Source organism: Tursiops truncatus, chromosome 3 (genome assembly GCF_011762595.2).
Source record: "Tursiops truncatus isolate mTurTru1 chromosome 3, mTurTru1.mat.Y, whole genome shotgun sequence".
Classification (NCBI taxonomy): domain Eukaryota; kingdom Metazoa; phylum Chordata; class Mammalia; order Artiodactyla; family Delphinidae; genus Tursiops; species Tursiops truncatus.
In genome coordinates this window covers 151,273,360-151,293,640 of record NC_047036.1, presented here as the reverse complement: position 1 = coordinate 151,293,640, position 20,281 = coordinate 151,273,360, and the positions used below count along the sequence as shown (strand labels likewise).

Sequence of the window (20,281 nt, the reverse complement as noted above, 5' to 3'; positions counted from 1 at the left end):
CTCTTTGGGGCCCGGCACACTCAGCCCAGGTACAAGACTGACCACATCTGGCCTCAGCTCCTACCCGCCCCGCACCCCCGGGGGACGACCTGGATGGAGGGGTTCCCCCCAGGTTGGGCCACGCTGTGGGCTGGGAGGCGGGAAGGCGGCCTCGGGCGCCACCTACTGGACAGTAAAGCTCCTACTGGGCGTGCTGGGCGGAGGGAAGTCCGCTGCAGCCAAGGCGCAGGGCCGGCGGGCTCAAGGCGCATGCAGCGCAGGCGCCTCGATGATCACGCACGCGCGGACCAGCGTGCACGCACGCTGGCCGACACGTGCAGACCAGCGCGCGCACTCAGAGTTGCACAAGCGCCGCGATGAAGCTCTGGGAAAACAGCAGCGCGGTCACTGGAAGAAGCTGCTTCGCTCAAACCTTTCCCCGCGAGAACGCTGATACGCACATACCACTGCGCACACCTGCTCACCGCAGAAAAACTCATCCCAGGGGAGGGGAAATGGGCAGTTGCCACGGAAAAAAGCAGAGTTCGGGCAACCAGTGCTCCACCCTTCCCGGAAAGGAGTCCGAAAGTTTGCGACCTCGGCTGAGGTGAGCAAGGGTATGCAGAAATCTTGGGAAGCCGACCAGGCGCCTTGAGCGGATGAGTATTGGCACTAGAGGGCCCCCAACACCGCCGCGGTGCAGGGAAGTAGGGGGGCGGAGATGCAGCTTTGCTGCGCAGAGGCCCCGCCTCCATCAAGGCGAAGGCACTGCTCTGATTGGCATAGAAGTTCCCCCGCCCCAACCTGTGATAGGCCCCGCCCCCGACGATGCAGTGCTCTTGCTCTCTTTTGCCGCAGCCGCGGGCTAACTTGACTCACCCATGCGGAAGCCCGGCTCTGCTTTGCCGCAATAACCCCCATTCTTGCCTGAGGAAGACCCAGCCCCTTCTCTGCCAGGTCCGACCTCCTTTCCCACTCAAACCTTGCTTCGCCCCTCCAGCCCCAAGGGCTGGAAGGAGCTTACTGTATTCAGTCAACCGCCAGGTGTTCAGCGCCCCCTCCTTCCCTGAGTTGTTCGGGGCGGGGGGTGGTGCCTGGCTCGAGAAGGCCTTGCACGCTGGGGGAGACCGGGGTCCACTCGGGTCACCTTGGCCTGCAGTGTACGAGCCTTTACTTCTGGAAGTAGGAGGCTTATGACAGACGTGTGTGTAGGGAGAACAAACCGGTGGGCTCCAATTCTCTGGCTCAACGTGCGGGTTCCAGGATGGCCAGATCCTTTTTGGCTGAATTAAGACATTATTTACAACCCACAGTCTGCAGGGATTGCAAACTCGTGGCCCTTAGGTTGAATTTGGCCTGTAGAGATGTTTAACTTTCTAGCACAAGGTTTAAATATTTTTCATTTGATTCCAGTTGGCGACAGTCCCTTTCCCTCCCTGTTGTGTGCCTCCCATCCACTTCACTCATTTTCATGAACTGCCTGACCTCTGAGGAATTTGAGTTTGCCAACCCCTTGCCAGCTACCAGCACCTGATATCCATTTTTAGATGCCCAAACCAGGTTCACCATCTGGCTTGTGAAGAGGTTTATTCCTCGTTCCCGGGTGCCAAGCCACACACCTGGTTTTCTGAGCTTGATTTTCTGCTCAGAGACCAGTATTCTCATCTGCAGAGGTCACTTTAAATGCATTCCAGGCACAAGCCCAGAAGTGACAACGGCAGATGCCAGCCCTGTGTCAGACCGAATTCCTGACTGTGAGTGCCTGTGTGAGCACACACAGCTCATGGGCTCCACCCTCAGGACAGGGACAGAGCCATTTCCCCAGTGCCCAGTATCTCCCAGGCATCCAGCACTTGCCTCCATTCATTTCACTTGAAACTGTCCTCAAGGATTCCTTATTAGCCCCAATTTATGGATGAGAGAATGGAGGCCAGAGAGGCAGAGTTACCTGCCCTAGGTCACATTGCTGGGAAGTGGCAAAGGCCACATCCAGACCCGAGCCTGACTCCGAAGCCCAGTTCCTTTGGAATTTTCCAAAAGGGACTTGCTCTGAGGAGAGACAAACAAAACCCACCAGCAACAGGAAAATGTGGAGGCAGCAGAGTGTAGATAACAGATGCTTGCGCAATTTCATGGAGACTGCAAGTGAGATTGTGTGTGGGGGGGGGGTGTTGAGTGTGCACACTAACATATGGATGCAGGTGTATCTCTGTTCACACGTGTACATGGAGGTTGCCCACACGTTGTGTGCATTTAGTCATTCGACAGTGTGTGTTGCTCACCTGCTCTGTTCTTAGAAGTAAGGGGCTGCAGGGAACAGCCCTGCAGGTCACTGCCCTGGCAGAACTCATGTCCATGGATCAGCAAATATATGGATCAAGATAATTTTGGGTTTTATGGAGAACATAAAACAGAGCAGGGCTTCCCTGGTGGTGCAGTGGTTGAGAGTCCGCCTGCCGATGCGGGGGAGGCGGGTTCGTGCCCTGGTCCTGGAGGATCCCACGTGCCGCGGAGCGGCTGGGCCCGTGGGCCATGGCCGCTGAGCCTGCGCGTCCAGAGCCTGTGCTCCGCAACGGGAGAGGCCACGGCGGTGAGAGGCCCGCGTACCGCAAAAAAAAAAAACAAACAAAGAAACAGAGCAATGTGATAGAATGTGACACAGTAAGGGTGGTGACCAGCATTCAATTGCGTGGTCAGGTCAAGCGTCTAAGGAGGCGAGGTAGAGCTGAAACCTGAATGAAAAGGAAGTGGCCTGGGAAATTTGGGGAGGGCGAGCATCACAGCACAGGAAGAGCCCTGCTGCGTCTCTGTGGACACGGTGTGTGTGGTTAGCGAGGCCACGCCTGGCCAGGCCTCTGCGATCTGTGGGTCCAGCCCCACCCCACCTGGTTCACACCTTCCTTTCCTTAGCCTGCTTCTTTCCTTCACCTGGACATCTGCCTGCAACTCTGCCTGTTGAAATCCTTCCCTCTTCTGAGCTTCCCCTAGTTCTCTAACCAGAACTGACTCCTCCTTGTCACCCCCATCCTCTCAGCTGTGCACACGGAGACCCCCTCCTCACACATGTCAGCATTCTGTGGACCTTTGCCGGCTGGGTAACCTGAAACTGCCCTCTCTCCTGATGAAGGGATGGGGGCTGTCCCTGTGCCCCACCATTCACCCATCTCCCTCCCTGTCTTCCCAACCCCACCCTTAGTAATGTGGCTCCACAGCCTTCTCTGGAACTTTATTTTTGTTTTCTCCCTTCCCTATTTATAGCTCTCTCCCCTCCGAACCATCCCTGCATCCATCCTGTTGCCTAGAAACCAGCTCTGGGCTGAGGGTGGGGGAAGGCCAGGCCGAGCCCAGGCAGGGGGAAGGAAGACCTGTCACCCACTCCCCTTCTCGGTACTGCCCCCAGGTTCCCAGAAGCCCACCTGCCCTCTGCCCAGTACCCACAGGTGTTTTTTAAAGATAAAACAAAATGTGAACAACAGCCTTTTTTGTGAAGTCCTTCATGGCTTCTAAAGGGCATGATGCACATGATTGCACTCACGCCTCTCAACACCCTGCCCCACTGGAGGCCCAGGCCCATTTTTTCAGATGAGGAAACTAAGGCTTTGGAAAGCAAAGGTCCTCTGGGTCAAGACTTCTCAGTAGAAACTCCATGGCTCTGCACTTGTTAGCCATAGGACATTGGCCTGAAACATGGAAAAGAAGATTTAAAAGCATAAATGATTCCATAATCTGTTAGTTGTAGAAGGGTAAAGAGAAAAATTTTGTCATGATCCTGCCACACACCAAGCCACTAGGCAGGCCCCCTACCTTGCCACTCCCCCATGCCACTTCCAGTGCCCCAACCGTGGCCCCACCATGGCCCTGCCGTGCCCAACTGCAGCTTAACTCCAGCCCTAATGCTTACCTTCCACAGATTGGACCAAGAAGCCTAAGTTTGGTTCCTGGCTCTGTCACTTCGACTGTGTGACCTTAGAGAGTTCATATAATCTCTTTGAGCTTCCGTTTCTTCAGCTCAAACGTAAGGATGATAATTTCCACTCCTAAGTATGCTATTAGCCCACTCGAGGACTAATAAGAGAATTAAATGCAATACTGATGAGAAAGTGCTTTGAAACTGTAGAATACTGTAACATGTGAGTGATCAATTAGAATAGTAAATATTGTTATTATTGTTGTTATTAGGGCCAAAAGGTGGGGCAGGGGAGCCAAAGTGGGCCCTGGGATCAGAGAGGGAGCCCCTTACCTGTGCCCAGGCAGAAGCGTCCACTTCCCTGGCAGAATGAGGGGCGTGGTCGGGGGCTGCCTGAGAGCACCTGCAGACCACTGAGGAGTAGAGGAGGGCACAGAGACCCTCCTGCTCAAGTGCCCATGCTCCCTGTCCCCATCCCTGACTGCCCCGCTCCCTGTCCGCTACCCAAGGCCCATCTCTGCCTTCAAAATAGGCTTTCTGGGCAGAGTGGGGGAGAGGGCTGCCAAGGAGCAGCTGGGCCATGATTCAGCCTGAGTCACCCATCCAAATGCCAGGGTGGCCCCCAGCTGGGCAGCAGCTGAGCCTACAGCTGCTGTGGGGAGGGGACCTTTGTGGGCAGCAGGCTGTGCTCATAGGTGCCTGGACGAGGGGCTCTCATGAATATCAGGGCAGTGCTGTTGTGGGTCTGGGAGTGGTGCATATGAGGAGGTCAGGGTGAGGAAAATGACTCCATGGACATCAGTTACCTGCACTGACGGAGGAGGCAGGGTTTGTGTGTGTGTGTTTGTGTACACACGCACACCTGTGCACGCATGGCTGTTGCATGTATATCTGACTAAATGAAGAGGGGCTAATAGTGTGGGCAGGAGTTTGGCTGCCAGCTTTGTCACTTTCTGTGTGACCCTGGCAAGTTACTTAACCTCTATGAACTTTTGTTGCCTTATCTGTGAAATGGGAATAATAATAATATCAATCTCAGGTGGTTTTTCTTAAGGGTTAAATATAAAGAGATGACTGTAAAACACTTGGGCAGTCAGTAAATGGTACACCACCACCACCACCACCACCATCTAGGGGATACTGGGTTATGCCCTGCATGCATGAGGATGGATACATATCTGAGTGTATCCAGGGCTGTGTCCATACAAGCCTCAGGGGGTGAGGGGTCTGGGTGAGTGTTTCTTGAAGAAGCAGATGAATGTGTGTTGTGTGTGCACCTCTGAAGCAAAGAGAACTTTCCAGAAAGTTGGGTTTATATGGCATTGCCTGCCATGTGATCCTGCCCACCCTCCCACCTCTTTCTCCTTCTCTCCCTCCCTCTCTCTCTCCCCTTCTCTCTCTCTCTCCTCTCTGTCTCTCTCTCTCTCTCACACACACACACACACATACACACACCTTTTCTAGAAGCTGTGATTTACTGAAATTTGGCCTAGACCAGGACCAGTGTCCACACAAGGGGTGAGGAACTGTGAATGCCACTGTACTGGAAATCTCAGACCTTCTCAAAGGCCTTTAGTCTCAAGCAAAGCTGGAATGGGGGCCAGATCCCAAAGGTGATGTGCCTGGATTTGAAAGCGGAACCATGTGTAGATATGAACATGAGATGTGCGTGTGTATTTGCATGTGTGTGGCGGTGGGGCTGGGGTGGCACTGGGGGGTGGCTGCTGTCTCTGCTCTGGTACAGTCTGCTTGTCTCCATGGTGCCTGTTGCCACACACGCTTGCTTTTCAGAAAGTCACTGGGATTGTTTATTCCACCCCCAGCCTGGGCGCCAGCCAAGGAGCTGCAGGCATTTGTTTATCTTCTGGTGTGTATGAGTGTATATGGCTTCACGGAGGCAGACCAACCAGAGATATGCACACACACACCCTCACACTGGTGCGGGCAGTCATGTTGGTTGTCACAGTATGAGCCTGAACCCGATGAGCCACGGTCCGGGCCCAGGCAGACTCGCTCCACGTGGGGACAAAGATGACCCTCAGCAGCTCCAGGCAGACACACCACCAATTTAGCACCCCCTAAGGCTCCAAGGAAGGGGGAGAGCCAGTTGCCCTGGCTGTGGTCCTTTGCTCTACTTCTACCCCTGGAACTAATCACTGCACAGTGATTGGCCAGGCCTGGGTCACTGCCCATCCCTAGAAATGGCAGTGGGTCCATCCCACTCCACCACATGGACTGGAGTGAGGACGCGGTTCCTCAAGGAAAATGGAGGTCCTGTGGTCAGACAAGGGTACACAGTGCTGGGCTTGCCATACCCTGGCATCCACCACAAGTGTTACACTATGCTTGGTCCCTGGGGATTTTTTTCTCCCTGCATCCTCCTCAGAGCTCCGAGAGCTAAGAATTACAAATGATGAAGTTGAGGCCTAGAGAGACCTCAGTCAAGGCCACACAGCTAGCAACTGCCAAAGTCAGAATGTGAACCCACGCTGCCTACCTCCGTGCCCTTTTTGAGCTCCTGCTCCGCCTTGGCAGGTGTTTTGTTTTGTTGTCTGAAAATTTTCATTTTTAAACGTGTTTTTTATCAACAAGTCACCGTGGAACAAGAGTGGTTGGAGTGTGGCAAAGGGCACCGATGGAAAAAGGCCCTGACTGTGCACATGTAGCAGACATGGCCAGAGCTCTGACTACATCCCCTCAGATGACCATACTATTTCTGTGCCCACCAGTAGGACTCCCAACAGCCAGTACCCGCATCATTATCGAAGAGCTGTCCTCGGGCTATGGAACCCACTTTGTCCACATGCACTGTGGGCTAGAAGTGCTTGGGAATTAACACACAGCCCCATGGGCTGGCTCTTCACCAATGTCTGCCAGATGCTGGGATATAAATACACCAGCTCCCTTGCCCTCAGCCAGGGGAATTCTGAGATGTGCATTTACCCCCTTTCCCAAGACTTCCTGCAGGATTAAGCCTCACTCACCCACTGTGGTAGCTGGCTTGATAACCACCTCTTATTGGATGCCTTCCCTTCCTGGGTCACCTTCCCACTCCCCTGCTGGTGTCCCTGCACCTCCCAAATAAACCATATTCCCTGAATCTTCATTTCAGGGTCTGTGAGCTGCCCCAGGGTGCTGGATCCCATCCTATCCTTCCACACTGAGCATCTGGGCCCAGGTGTTATGATCTCCTTTCTTGGCCTCTCCCTTTCCCTCTCTACTGTCCCCCTCCCATCAGGACTTGAATGCCTCCAATGCCCCTGTAGAGATTATCAGATCCCCTTTCTCCCTCCAAGCCCAAACTTGAGAGTCATCTACTTGCCCTCTCCACCTCCTTGCTCCCATTAACTCATCAGTCCCTGCCCCACCCCACCCCAGTCTGGCTTCCACCCCCACCACTTCAGTAACCATGCTTTCATCAAATTTCCATTATCTTTTTTTCAAGTCCAGAGGACAACTCTCAGGCTGTATCTTGCCTTCCTGATGCAGTTTACCCTGACCTCCTTCTGGAATGTTCTCTCCCCTTGGCTTCTGAGACATCACACTCTCCTGGGTTTCTTCTGGTTTCTCAGACCACTTTTTCTCATTCTTCTTTTGCAGCCTCCTTTTCCCTTAATGTTGATGTTCCTCAGGATGGGCCCTTGTCTCACCCTATTTTGGCCTATACTCTCCCCTCATGTACCAACACACCTCTCCTGACCTCCATCACCAGCTCCCTGGTCTGTCGCCAGGCCTCGCCACTTCAGAGCTCAGTTTTGGACTCGGATGTCTCAGTGTGGCTGTTTCACAAGTCCCTTCTTTCCCCAGGGTTCATCAGGTATCTGTCCTCCAACCATTTGGCTCCCCAAGGCAGAACCTCAGAGGGGCAGCAGAATCCTCTCTCCACTCACACTCACATCCACCCCATGATGTAGACATGTTGACTTTACCCCTAAATAGTTATCAGATCTGGCCCCTCCTCTCCATCCCAATGGTTCAGGCATCATTACCTCTCACCTGGGCAGCTGCTACGGCCTCCTCACTCATGCCCTGATCCTGCTCCCATCCGCACTTGCCCTGCCCCGGGGTGGGGGTGTGGGGGGCTTTTTAGATCACAGCCACGTTCTTGCTACTTTTCATGTCTTGTGAACCTGCCCAAGCCTCGATGTCTTCATCTGTATCATGGAGCCGATGATGTTTACCTTGAAGGACTGTAGGGAAAGTAAAATGAAACGATGAGCGTAGAAAAGGGTTTGTAAACTGTGAAGCGAAGTGCCATTGTGGCAATGAATGAGCAATTTTCAGGGCCAGAGACGTGGGGAAGCCGCCCTTGCATGAGTGTTGTCCGTGGTGCTGAAAATTGGTTCTGTGCTCCCGTTATTGGCTTCCCTGGGATGCTGGCTAAAGACGTCATCCGTTAGATTTTTTTTTTTTTTCTTCTTCATTTGCCATCTAGATTTAAAAAAAAAAAAAAGAAATTTTTTTCTAACGATCACGGTGACTTATGGTTCACCAGGTAAGTGAGAGGAATAGAAAGTAAGGGTGAAGCTTGAAGTTTCAGGAGTTAACTTCACTACTAACGCACACAACTGATTTATCATCAGTATCTCAGTTTTCTTATCTGAAAAACGGGGATATAATACATTAATATTAACTTGCTTATAAGTGATTGGAAATTGAAATTAGATGAAACCGGAAAACAAAATTAAGGTAACGTTAGTTGTTAGGTTAACTTGCGGGCTTTACCATAAAAACACTGCCCCTAAATAAGCATTATATTAACGTTAGTTGTTACCATTTTTAGTAGGTGGTTTCACAGTACAAGCGAGAGGGCTTTATCACCTCTTGGCCATTACAGACATTTTTTCTTCTCTGGGAAGTCAAAGGGGAGGGGACAATTTCTCTGCTGAGAAAAGTTAAGGCAGGGTGGGCAGCAAGTCCTCCTGTCCTTGGCAATTCAGATTCAGCTGGAAGGCCCTTAACACCTACTTCAGGCTCCTTCATCCTTCCGAGACCACTTACTGTGAGGTGATTAATGTTAGTCCCACCTTACAGATCGGGAAATTGAGACTCGGAGAGGTGAAATGATTTGCTTGAGGGTACCCAGGAGGAGGAGAACCCGGCTTGCATAGACTAGAAGGTGGGCGGGCACCCCGGCTAGGGAGGCCGGTAGCGGGGAAATCGAAGGCGCTCCCCCGACCACGCAGGTCCCTCCACTCCCGGGAGCGTGGGTGGAGGCGAGACAAAGGGGGCGGAGGCGGGGCGAGGTGAGGGGGAGAAGGCCGGAAGTACGGCCAAGGCGGAGGCGGGAAATTCCGCGCAGGGGGAGCTCGGAGATCGCGCAGACCTGGGTCCCGCTCCAGGGGCTGAGTATCCGCGGACAAGCGGCTTCCCCTCTCTGGGCCCCAATTTCCTCCTCGGTGAAACAAGCAGACAGCGTTCACCGGGCTGGATTGAGTGAGACCTGACAGCGCGCCCCTCCCTCAACAGGGGCGAAGCAAATAGGCAGCCTCTCCACCCCTTAGTCTCCTGTCTGTGAAATGGGAACCAGGTCGAGGAGGGCGGGGAACCCAGGAGCCCAGCGGCCGTGGTGAGGGGCGGCAGGCGAGGGGCGCCCCTCCCTCCTTTGGGCCCCTGCTTCCCTGCGGGCACCGCCCCCTCCCGGGTTCTGAGGCCGCGAGTCGGCCAGTGCGCATGCCCGGGGCGGGGCGCGGGGCTGGAGCGCGTAGCCGGCGCGGAGGACGGCGTAGCGGAGTCCGCGGGTCCGCCCGCCAGCCCTGCCGGAGGCAGCCGAGGCAGCTTGGGCGGCGGCGGTGGCGGTAGCGGTGGCGGTGACGGGAGTCGGAGCGCAGCGCGCCGGGGAGACGGAACGGCGGCACAGCCGGGTAAGCGCCGCGCCTGCACCTCCTGCCCGCTCCAGGTGGGCGGTGTCGACCGCCTTCTTCGGCTCGCGGCCGCCCCAGAGCCGCTGTCCAGGGTCCTCGAACCTCCTGGGTGGCGGGGTTTGGGCACCGTGCGCAGCGTGTGTCTGGCGTGCGCCCGGGTGAATATACGCGCGCGGCCGGGGCGGCGGGTGTCCATTTCCAGGTTCCACTCAGGGGCGGGGCGGGGGTGGGTCCGCAGTCCTGGCCGAGCACCCGAGGGGCCCTGCGGGCCAGCCCACCCTGTAAGACCCCGGCCCCGCTCCTGGCCTCGCCGCTGACTGCCGCTTTGTTTGGCGCGGTGGTGCGGGAGGGGACGCTTCCCGCCACCGCGGGGAGGGGTCCGCCCGCGTTGATTCATTTTCCCCCTGGAGCGAGCTCGGCGCTCGAGTGGTTCTATTGGCACCATGGAGCACATTCGCTGTCGCACGCTCAGTGTGGACTACACGCTGGGACTCCATCACACACACTGTCACACACTCACCGCTCGAGGCCACAGGTCTACACCCACTGTGTCCCTTGATCATTCCATCAGACTCATACACATGGTCACCTGTGCACCCACCCCGTACACCTTTGGTACACACCCAGGCATAGCTACACACTCACACCAGCCATTGCCTATCACAGCACACTCAGCAATACTCCCCGATCACAAAGCACTCGCAGCCATCCTGCTCTGGCCTGCTTGCGCCTATTCACGTCATGGTATCCCTCATGTACCCCCGGACCCCGGAGCAGGCGTGTCACACACTCCGTCACACACTTTTAGCTTGCTCTCCACACACACACACCCACTCCTGCATGTCTAGTCTTGCTCTCCTGTGGATAGACGGACGGATGGTCTGGAGGCCATTTCTGGAAGGAAGACTGGTTATCACCCTTTGCTAGACTCCATCTCCCCTCCAGCCCCAGGGAGGAAGCTTTGCTGCTCTGAGGGTTGTAGGAGACAAGCGGATGAGAGAGTGAAGTACAGCACACCAGGATTGTAACACACACACACACTCTTTCTCACACACCTGCTGAAGTACCACAAGCCTTTGTCAGTCTTATCACCATGGGAGGAGGTGTTTGCAGGTGCCTGGCGCCCTGGCTCCAATTAGGGAAGAAATCCTGAAGGGAAAATAACTGGCTGGTCAGGTCTCTGGGCCTGAGTGAGCATTCACAGGGGCTTCTCTGCCTGGGGGCAGGGCACAATCACTTGTGCACATACCCAGGCCATCCCTCCAATGAGTGAGGCTCTGAGGCCATGTGGCCACACATGTGCATACCCACAGGGTCCAAGTGGCCACCATGAGACACAGGGCATTCTGCACATGTGCACACCAAGTTATTGAGCAGAAGGTAGGAGCCAGGCCCTGGCTCCCCAGGCTGGCCTAAGCTGGTGCAGATGTCCACAAGCCACCTAGGTGCTCTCCTGCATGCTGGGTGAGCCAGCCCATACAACCGGGGGTCATTTCAATCTTTTACCTCAACCGGGCGGGAGAAGTGCGCAGGCTTATCTGCTCATAGGGTGTTCCCAAAGGCGGGTTCCCGCACGGAGGACACTCTTGCTTCCTTTCCTAGACGTTCCCTCACACTGTTGCCTGTTAGGTCCAGGGGATTGGGAGGACCCTTGGCATGACCCTGAAGAGCAGAAAGGGATCTTAAGAGCCAAGCATCAGTGTCCAGAATCTCAGCTGATATGAGTGGGAAGAACCAGGCTTTGGATTCAGACAAAACAGGCTTTGAATTAGAGCCCCCCATCCCACCTGTGTGCCCTTGGTCAAGTCTTTTCTCCCTCTGACCTCAGTGTCATCTGTGAAATGGGATGATAATGCCCCCCTCGTGAGATTGTTGTGGAGTCCAGGTGCTAAAATGAGCCTGAGAATGCTGCGTCCAGGGCTGAGCGCACAGTGGGAGAGTGATGGGGCTGGGTTCCAGTGGGAGATGGGAGGTGAGGAGGTAGGGCCCCAGGCCTGAGTTGCCTTTTGGAGAAGAGGCTGGCCGATACCGAGGCTTCTTTGAGAACCAGGAAAAGTCTAGCAGAACTGTGAGCAGCAGAGCCTCTGGGAATGGTATCTTGGCAGATCTTAAACCCAGGGCTCAGCCAGCTCTACTAAATATAGCTACATCCTCTCCCCCATTTCACAGATTGGGAAATGGAGGTTCAGGGTGTGGAAAAACTCACCCAAAGTCATGTAGGAAGTCAATGACTAAGCTGGGGCTTGACCCCACATCTTTCTAACTCCCTGGCCAGGCTCTCTGTCCCAATCCGGGACCTTATCCCGTATCAGAGAATTGTGAGCTGAGAACTAAGAAGCCGGCCTCTTCCAGGAGGACTTTTGGAAGGGGTATGTTACCAGCTGGGCCATGCCTGCCTCTTGGAACCTCAGTTTCCTTCTCTGGAAAATAAGAACACAACATCTGCCTGGAAAGTGTATAGGATCTGCACATAATAAGCATAGTAAGGGCTTGAGGTCACCTCCCACCTTTCTTGGCATCTAGGTCAAGGGTCAAAACTCAGGTGACTACCGGCCAGGTGGGCAGCATGCATGAAGGGCTGCTATAAGAAGAATGATGGTGCAAATCAGTGATCAGTGGCAGCGGGCAGTCAACCTCAGTGTCCAGGACACCACTGGGAGGGGTAGAGATGGTGGCTAATTGGAGAGTGTACCCCCAACTAAGGAAGTAGCCACTGCTTGGCTCCAGCTGACTGCTGCCATGCAGGAAGCATGCTCAGATTGCCAAGTTTTAGTTTTCCAAGAGAAGCTAGAAATCTGATTTTTACATGAAACCTTCTAATTTTTAAATGTTGATGACTAAATTCCTTAAAAAAAATTTTTAAGCACTCTGAGTTAAGCATGTCTAAGGGTGAGGTTTTGCCAGTTTGTGCCTGTGCTGCTGGCCCTCCCTCCCCTGCCCCCTCCTGGGACCACAGCTGGGCTCTGACGGGCTGAGTAGATAAAAACAGGCCTTGCATGTACACAGCCCAGACCTAAAGTAGCAGAGACGTGCACACCCCTCATCTTTAATTCTCCCTGCAGCCCTGTGGGAGCAGGGGGTAGGTTTGTTAGGGTCCCCAGTGAGGAGATGGGACTGGCCTGAGGTCACAGAGCTGGTAAATCAGGGAGCTGTCCCAACTTACTACCCATGCCTCACCCAGGGGTAGGGAGCCTGTTGGAGGGGCTGGTGTGAGAGGACCCCAGGGCTGAGCTACCAGGGGTGAAAGGAAGGGTGGTGAAGACTCAGAGCACACCTCCTATAGCCCTTGGTGACTCCTTCCAGTTCCAGCCCAAGCTCCCCATACACCTGCCATTTTTATGCTGATGAAAACCAGATCCGAAGAATTGCAGCAGACCTCTCCTGTGTTTCAAACCTGTCTCCCAGCAGCCTCCTGGCTATCTCCCCTATAAGTCCCCCAGGTACCCCAGTTCAACTTCCCATAACCCAGTCCCGCACCATCCTCTGCAAACTGCCCCTCCCCCCATGCCCCCATTTTGGTGATAACCCTTATCCCCCCAAGTCTCATATGCCCAAAGCTTGGGGGACCCAGTCGTGAACAATACCAGCTGAGTCCCCATCCAGGGACCTGAGAGCTAGGCGGGGACCCAGAGGTGTAAAGGGCTACAAGCAGAATGACAAGAGTCTGGTTAGGGGCAGAACAAGAGGCCACAGGGACCCTGAGGAAGCTGGTAGGCAAAGAAGGCTCACTGGAGGAGGAGGCATTTAAACTGAGGACTGAAGGTTTAATAAAAGCCAAGCGGGAAGGTGTGTAGAGGCCAAGATTGGAAAGAATGTGAACCCATGGTTGAACCCAAAGAGGTTTCGTGTGTGTGTGTGTGTGTGTGTGTGTGTGTGTGTGTGTGTGTGTGTGTGTGTGTGTGTGTGTGTGTGTGTACACATGCTTTGGGGGATGGAGTGCATAATGAAAGATAAAGCCCAGCAGGTGAGTAAATACACAGGGGCTTAGAAGCACATTGAAGAGTTGGAACTTGACCCTATAAGTAACAGGGAGTCATTAAAAGTTTTTTTTTTTTCCTGTTTTTAAAAAAATATGTGCACAAAACCAAAATTCAAGTGTCGCAAAGGGGCATTCAAAAAAAATCCCTTCCACCTCCAGATCCCTGGTCTCGCTTCAAAGGCAATCACTGCTAAAAGTTTCATGGGTTTCCTTCCAGAAATTTTCTCTTTATAAATAAACCTACAGATGTGTATTTGTCCTTGTCCTTGCCTACCCGCATGGGATCCCACTAGCCATGCTATCCTCTGGCTTTTTTTCACTTAATTTATCTTGGGCATCTTTCCTCATCACTCCACACATTCTAACAGCTGTGGGGGAGGGGAGGTCCTCTGTGCTTGTCCCACATTTTACAAACCCACTTCCTGGTTTTCTTCTCATCACCAGCCATGTTCTCAATGCACCATTTGTCTGTCTTCAAGACCACCCCAGAGGTGGGCTTGCTGGCCCAAATGCTGTATGCATTGTAAACTGATATGAATTGATAAATGTCCTTCCAAAAACATTACAACCAATTTACTTCCCCCGAAAAAGCAAGGAGGGTTTTGAGCCAAGGAGTGGCATGGTTGGACTAACATCATAGACAGGTCATTCAGTCATTCATTTAACGAATATTTATTGGGAGCCACTTGCTTACTATGTGCCAGTCATTGTTCTCAACCCTGAGACCACATCAGTAAACACAGCAAAGTCCCCACACTTCTGGAGACGACATTCTGATGGTAGAGACAAATCACGAGCAATAAACAAACATATGCAATATGGTGGCTGGAGACAGGTACCATGAAGAAAAACTGATCGGGGCAAGGGGGATGGAAAGCGTCAGCCAGTGTTGTGAAGGAGGCTATTTTACACAGGTTGGGTCAGGGAAAGCTTCAGGGAGATGCAGATGTTGGGAAGGAAAGCATTTCAGGCAGAGGAGACAGCGAGTGCAAAGGCCCCAAGGCAGTGGGTTCAAGGATCAGCGGGGCAGCCAGGGTGACTGAAGCAGGGTAATCACAGGAGAGCAGTAGGAGACAAGGCCAAGAGCGGTGACGGGGCCAGAAAATGCAGGAACTTGTGGGCTATGGTAAGGAGTTTACTTCTACATTGTATGAGATGGCGAGACATTGCATAGTTCTGGGCAAAGGAGGGACATGATCTACCTTGAGTTTTACTAAGATCCCTCTGATTCCTGTGTTGAGAAAAAACTATATGGGGTGAAGGAAAAAGCAAGGATAATCCAGGTGGGAGAAAGTGCAGGTTTGGCTCAGGGTAGTGGCCAAATTCTCGATATATTTTGAAGGTAGATCCATTATGTTTTGCTGATGATGGGATGCCGGGTGTGAGAAAAAGTCAAGGGATATTGGCCTGAGCACCAGCAATATGGCTTTGGAGAAGATGGCAGGAGGAATGGGTCTGGGGGGAATTGGGAACTCTGCTTGCTTTGGCCGCTGAGTGTATAATAAAACAGAGTTGCATGCAGATCCAGCTGCCTGCCAGACCCTCTCCCTGATATCCCCCAGGCACCACACACTCAGCTTGTCCAAAATGCAACTCCCCCTTTTCCCGGATCTGTCGTCCAGCACCCACCACCCTAGCCAGCATCCTGCAGGCCACCCCCACCATCACCTCTTACCGCCAGCTGGTTCCTGTTAGTTTCCCTCAGACCTCTCAATCCTGCCAACTCTTCATTCCCACAACCTTCGCTGTACCATCTCTCATCTAGACTGTTGCAGAGAAGGGGCTGGGTAAACGAATGAAGAATTAGATGAATGAGAGATTGAATAAATGATTGGGCAGCCCCTCCCCTCCAGCCTCCACACCATCCCTGAGCAACCTTTGAAAACACACATTTCAGACTGTGTCCTTTCCTTGACTGTAAACCATTCCCATCTCCCCAGGGCCTACACAGACATAAACTGGTGATCTGCAGACATATTTTGTTTGGGCCACATACTGGTTTTTTTTTTTAATCTTGAATTAATTGGGACATTTTACAGTAAACTTCTATATTTCCCACTTCTGACTGATACTACTAAGATGCATTTCTCCAGGGCAGTACTTGGCTGATGGAGTATGGCTCCCCCTTTAGACAGGGCATGTGCTCTCCACTTTGCCTTAGTCCCCACCACTCCCTACTGTTCTGTACCCAGTCTGTTTCCCTCAATTAAATTACCTACCTGGCTCCTATGGCATCAGAATTTGTGACCCATGGCCTAAAGGAGAAAAGCATAACTTCTAGGTAGCATGTTGCATGGGGTGGGCTGATAAGGGAGGGGTGATGGTAGATGGAGTGGAAAAGTTAGACTGTGGCCAAGTTGTGAAGGGCCTTGAATGCCATTTTAGGAAGCCTTACCTTTATCCAGAGGGCCACTGGGAGCAGTGAAGCAGGGGAATGACATAGTTGGGTTCATGTTTTTAGCCCAGACCCTATGGGCGGGAGGGGACCAGACAAAGGCAGAGAACGTGGTGAGAAGCCCCACCTGCTAGAAAGAGAGTGAGAAGGAGGAGGGCCAGATGGAGGCTCCTCCCCACTGGATCCCCTCTGAGTCTGAGTCTGCTCTCTCTGTGTTTCAGAACCAGACAGAAACCTGGGGCCCAAGCATGGTCATGAGGGCAGTTGGGCAGCGCTGAAGACCCAGCCTGGCTCCAGCTGCTTCGAAAGGACTCCAGCCCCCCAGGACCCCAGCCCACAGCCCTCTGCTGCCCACAGGATGGGAGCCTGGGGGCTGGGAGCCTGGCCATGAGGGACTGCTGCCCCTCCCAGCAAAAGGCCAGCCCTGCGCCCCCAAGGCACACCCCTGCCCAAAGCCCAGGCATGGACACAGCAACCCCACTGGGGCTGGGGAAAGGGCATCGTGCTCTGAGGGCCCTGGCAGGAGTTTGGCCTTCCCCTCCCTGACCTGCATCCCTCCCCAAGAGGCAGCCGCCAAGGAGACATTAGGGACACATGGAGCCTTGATCTCAGGGACACCAGAAACCACCTTCTCTGGGAAGCCAGAGCCTGTGTCCTCAGTGAAAACTGACCCTTCACCCTCAGAAAACAGAAATCCTATGTTATTACAGAAGATGGATTCCAAGTCTTCAAAGCAGGCAGATTCCATTTCCATAGGAAAAGAAGATGCCGGGTCCTTGAGGAAGGCAGATCCCATGTTTACAGGAAAGACGGAGCCTGTGGCTTCTGGAAGGATGCATCCTGTGACCCCAGAAAAGGAGGATCCTGGATCATTGGGAAAGGTAGATCCTGAGTGCTCCAGCAAGGTGGATACAATGTCTGCAAGGAAGGAGTATCCTGTATCCTTGGGCAAAGTGGATCCTGCATTCCCAAAAAAGGAGGAGCCCAGGTATTCAGGAAAAGACCTTCAAGTGTCCTCAGAAGAGGTGGGTCCTGCATCTGCAGGAAAGACAGATCTTGTATCCTTGGGAAAGAGAGATCCTGAGCTATCTGAAAAGGTGGATCCCGTGTCCTTGGAAAACACGGATTCTGCATCTGTAGGAAAGACAGATCCCGGGTCCTTGGGTATGCTGACTCCAGGGTCATCAGGCAAAATCAAGCCTGTATCCCCTGGAACAGTGGCTCTGGGGTCATCTGGAAGGGTGGATCCTACTCACTTAGGGATGACAGAGCCTGCATCTATGGTTAATGCAGAAACCGTGTCCTCTACAAAAGAGGACCCTCAGTTCCTGGGAAAGATGGATCCTGCCTCCTCAGGAAAGCAAGAATCCATGTCTATGAGAATGACAAAAACCATGTCTACTGGACAGGTGGATACCATGTTTTCAGGAAAGATGGATCCTACATCTTTGAAAAACATGGACCCTGTGTCTTCAGGCAAGACGGGTCCAGTTCCTTTGGGAAAAGTGGATCCTGTGTCCTCAGGAAAGCCAGAGCCCTTTTCTCCTGGACAGGCAGAACTGATGTCTGTGGGAAAGACAGAAACTGCATCCTCAAGAAAGGAGGACCCAGTGTCCTCCAGAAAGGGGGATCCCATTTCTGTGGGAAATACAAAAACATCATCTTCTGGAAAAGTGAATCCTGAATCATCAGGAAAGATAGACCCTGTGTCCTCAGGCCCAGCGGGTCCCCCATCCTCTGTAAAAACTGAGACAGTGACTGGAGGAAAAGCAGATCCACTGTCTTCAGAAACGTCAGGTCCTGTGGCCCCTGGAAAGGTGGGTCTCATGGCCTCAGGGAAGGCTGATCCCCCGACCTTGGGTAAAGTGGACCCTGTGTGCAAGGGAAAGGCAGAAACTGTTCCCCCTGGAGACATGAACTCCGAGTCTGCAGGAAAGGTGGCCCCCACGACCCTAGGAAAAACAGTCCAGGCATCCTCGGGAAAAGCAGAAGCTGTCCCAGAGGGAAAGGTGGATCCTCTGCCTCTAGAGAAGGGCAATCCTATGAACTCCACGAAGGTGGATCCCGGGGCTTCAGGGAAAGCAGAACCCAAGTCTGAGGGCAAAGCAGAAACAAGGCCCCCTGGGCAGGAGGGCACTGCCTCATCAGGAAAAGCAGAGGCTAAATCTTTGCAGGAGAAGCCGCTGACCTCGGAGAAGGGGGATCCTGGATCCTCTATTGTCTCTGGGAAGTTGGAGCCTGTAGCCCTGGGGAAGACTGACTCTGCGCCTCAGGGAAAAGGGGAACCCCCATCCTCGGGGAAGCAGGCCCACCTGACCCTGGAGAAGGCGGAGGCCTCCTCCTCCAGGCAGGCAGATGACAAACCCTGCGGCTCCACTTCTTACCCCGCGGATAGCGGGGGTCGCGTGGAGCCAGCGCCACTGCCCAGCTCCGAGGCCTGCAGCCTTGGCCAGAAGGACCCGGCGGCCACTAGGGCCGAGAGAAACCCGGGCCTGGAGGCCGTAGCGCCGTCGCCGGGGCCGCGAACTCGCGACAACTTCACCAAGGCGCCGTCGTGGGAGGCGAGCGCCACGCCGCCACGCGAGGACGCGGGCACGCAGGCGGGCTCGCAGGCCTGTGTGTCGGTGGCCGTGAGCCCCATGTCTCCGCAGGACGGCGGGGGCGGCTCGGCCTTCAGCTTCCAGGCGGCGCCGCGCGCACCCAGCCCCGCGCCCAGGCCGCCCTCTCGCCGGGACGCGGGCCTACAGGTGTCACTGGGCGCCGCTGAGACGCGCTCCGTGGCCACGGAGCCCATGACGCCGCAGGCCGCCGCGCCGCCCGCCTTCCCCGAAGTGCGGGTGCGGCCGGGTTCCGCACTGGCAGCCGCCGTGGCGCCCCCAGAGGCCGCTGAGCCGGTGCGCGACGTGAGCTGGGACGAAAAGGGCATGACGTGGGAGGTGTACGGCGCCGCCATGGAGGTGGAGGTACTGGGCATGGCCATCCAGAAGCATCTGGAGCGACAGATCGAGGAGCACGGCCGCCAAGGGGCGCCCGCGCCGCCGCCCGCTGCGCGTCAGGGCCCGGGCCGTGCGGGCTCCGTGCGCACCGCGCCCCCAGAGGGCGCAGCGAAGCGCCCACCCGGCCTCTTCCGCGCGCTGCTGCAGAGTGTGCGCCGGCCGCGGTGCTGCTCACGGGCCGGACCCACGGCCGAGTGATCTGCTCCCCTTTTGTACGCCCGGGTTTCCAACCTTCTCAGGCTCCCTTCTTGACCCCAGACCCCTAGAAGGGATCCCCTCGACGCGTGACAGGCCTCCGAGGGGCGGGCAGCCTCTAGGGTCTTATCTTGTCTTTCCAGCCCCCTCCCCTCCTAAACACACAAATGAACGCCCTCTACCCGGCTCCCTCGTGGTCATGAGCCCACGAACCCAGCCCTGACACCCCACTGTCCCCTCACAGCCCTCAGTTCCACCCCCTCCCGGTCACACTGGGCAACCTCTGGGGACCCGCTCAGCACCCACGCTCCCAGCCCTGAGAGCTGAGGCAGGCTCCTGAGATGTCCAGACTGGTGCACTGTGGTCTCCAGCGGCGGCCAGGTCCCCAGAACGGGAGAGACTGTGTACAAAAACCCCAAGTGTGCGAGGATTGACATGTGAGACCCCCCGATGTGCAAGGCCCCGGGTGTATGCGAGTGCATGTCCATGCAGCGGGCTGGCCCCATGGCCTGGGCATCTCTTGCATGCTGGTAGTTGTCCCCAGTTCCTGTCTCCCCCTCACCTGGCCCAATCCGCAACCCTATCCCCACCCTCACTGGACACTGGTCCACAATTCGCAGACAGGCCAAAGGCAGCTGCAGGAGTGCCCTGGGGGCGCAGCTGAGTCACAGAAAGGGGAGAGGGCTCAGACAGGTCCGGGGATCAGAGTCAGAGGCTCACAGACAGCCTGGGTGACAACTGGTCTTGGGTATTGGGGGCAGGATGGAGAGCTCATTCTACAACCACAGTAGTCCCTGAAAGACCACCCTCTCCAGCCCTCGGTCCCCCAGTGCTGTGAGCCCCACAAGTCCCTTGTGACAACTCAGTTCCTGTGTCCCACCCCTCCAGCCGCGGTTTTTGGCTACAAACTGTCACAATATATACATTGGTAATAAAATACTCCCCCAACTCTTGTCAGCTGTGATT

At 54.7% G+C, this 20,281-nt stretch overlaps 1 protein-coding gene across 1 annotated transcript; it reads left to right on the top strand.

The window, feature by feature from the left end:
* Nucleotides 1-43: 43 nt before the first annotated feature.
* Nucleotides 44-20,268, top strand: GPRIN1 (G protein regulated inducer of neurite outgrowth 1). Its single transcript, XM_019943333.3, has 2 exons — nt 44-586; nt 16,346-20,268. Exon 2 carries the CDS (start codon nt 16,823-16,825, stop codon nt 19,316-19,318), a length of 2,496 nt encoding a protein of 831 aa, XP_019798892.2. The 5' UTR covers nt 44-586; nt 16,346-16,822; the 3' UTR covers nt 19,319-20,268.
* The last annotated feature ends 13 nt before the right edge of the window (nt 20,269-20,281 follow it).

Coding starts and splice junctions, on each gene's coding strand:
- GPRIN1 (XM_019943333.3), top strand. CDS start 16,823: ATGTTATTACAGAAGATGGATTCCAAGTCTTCAAAGCAGGCAGATTCC.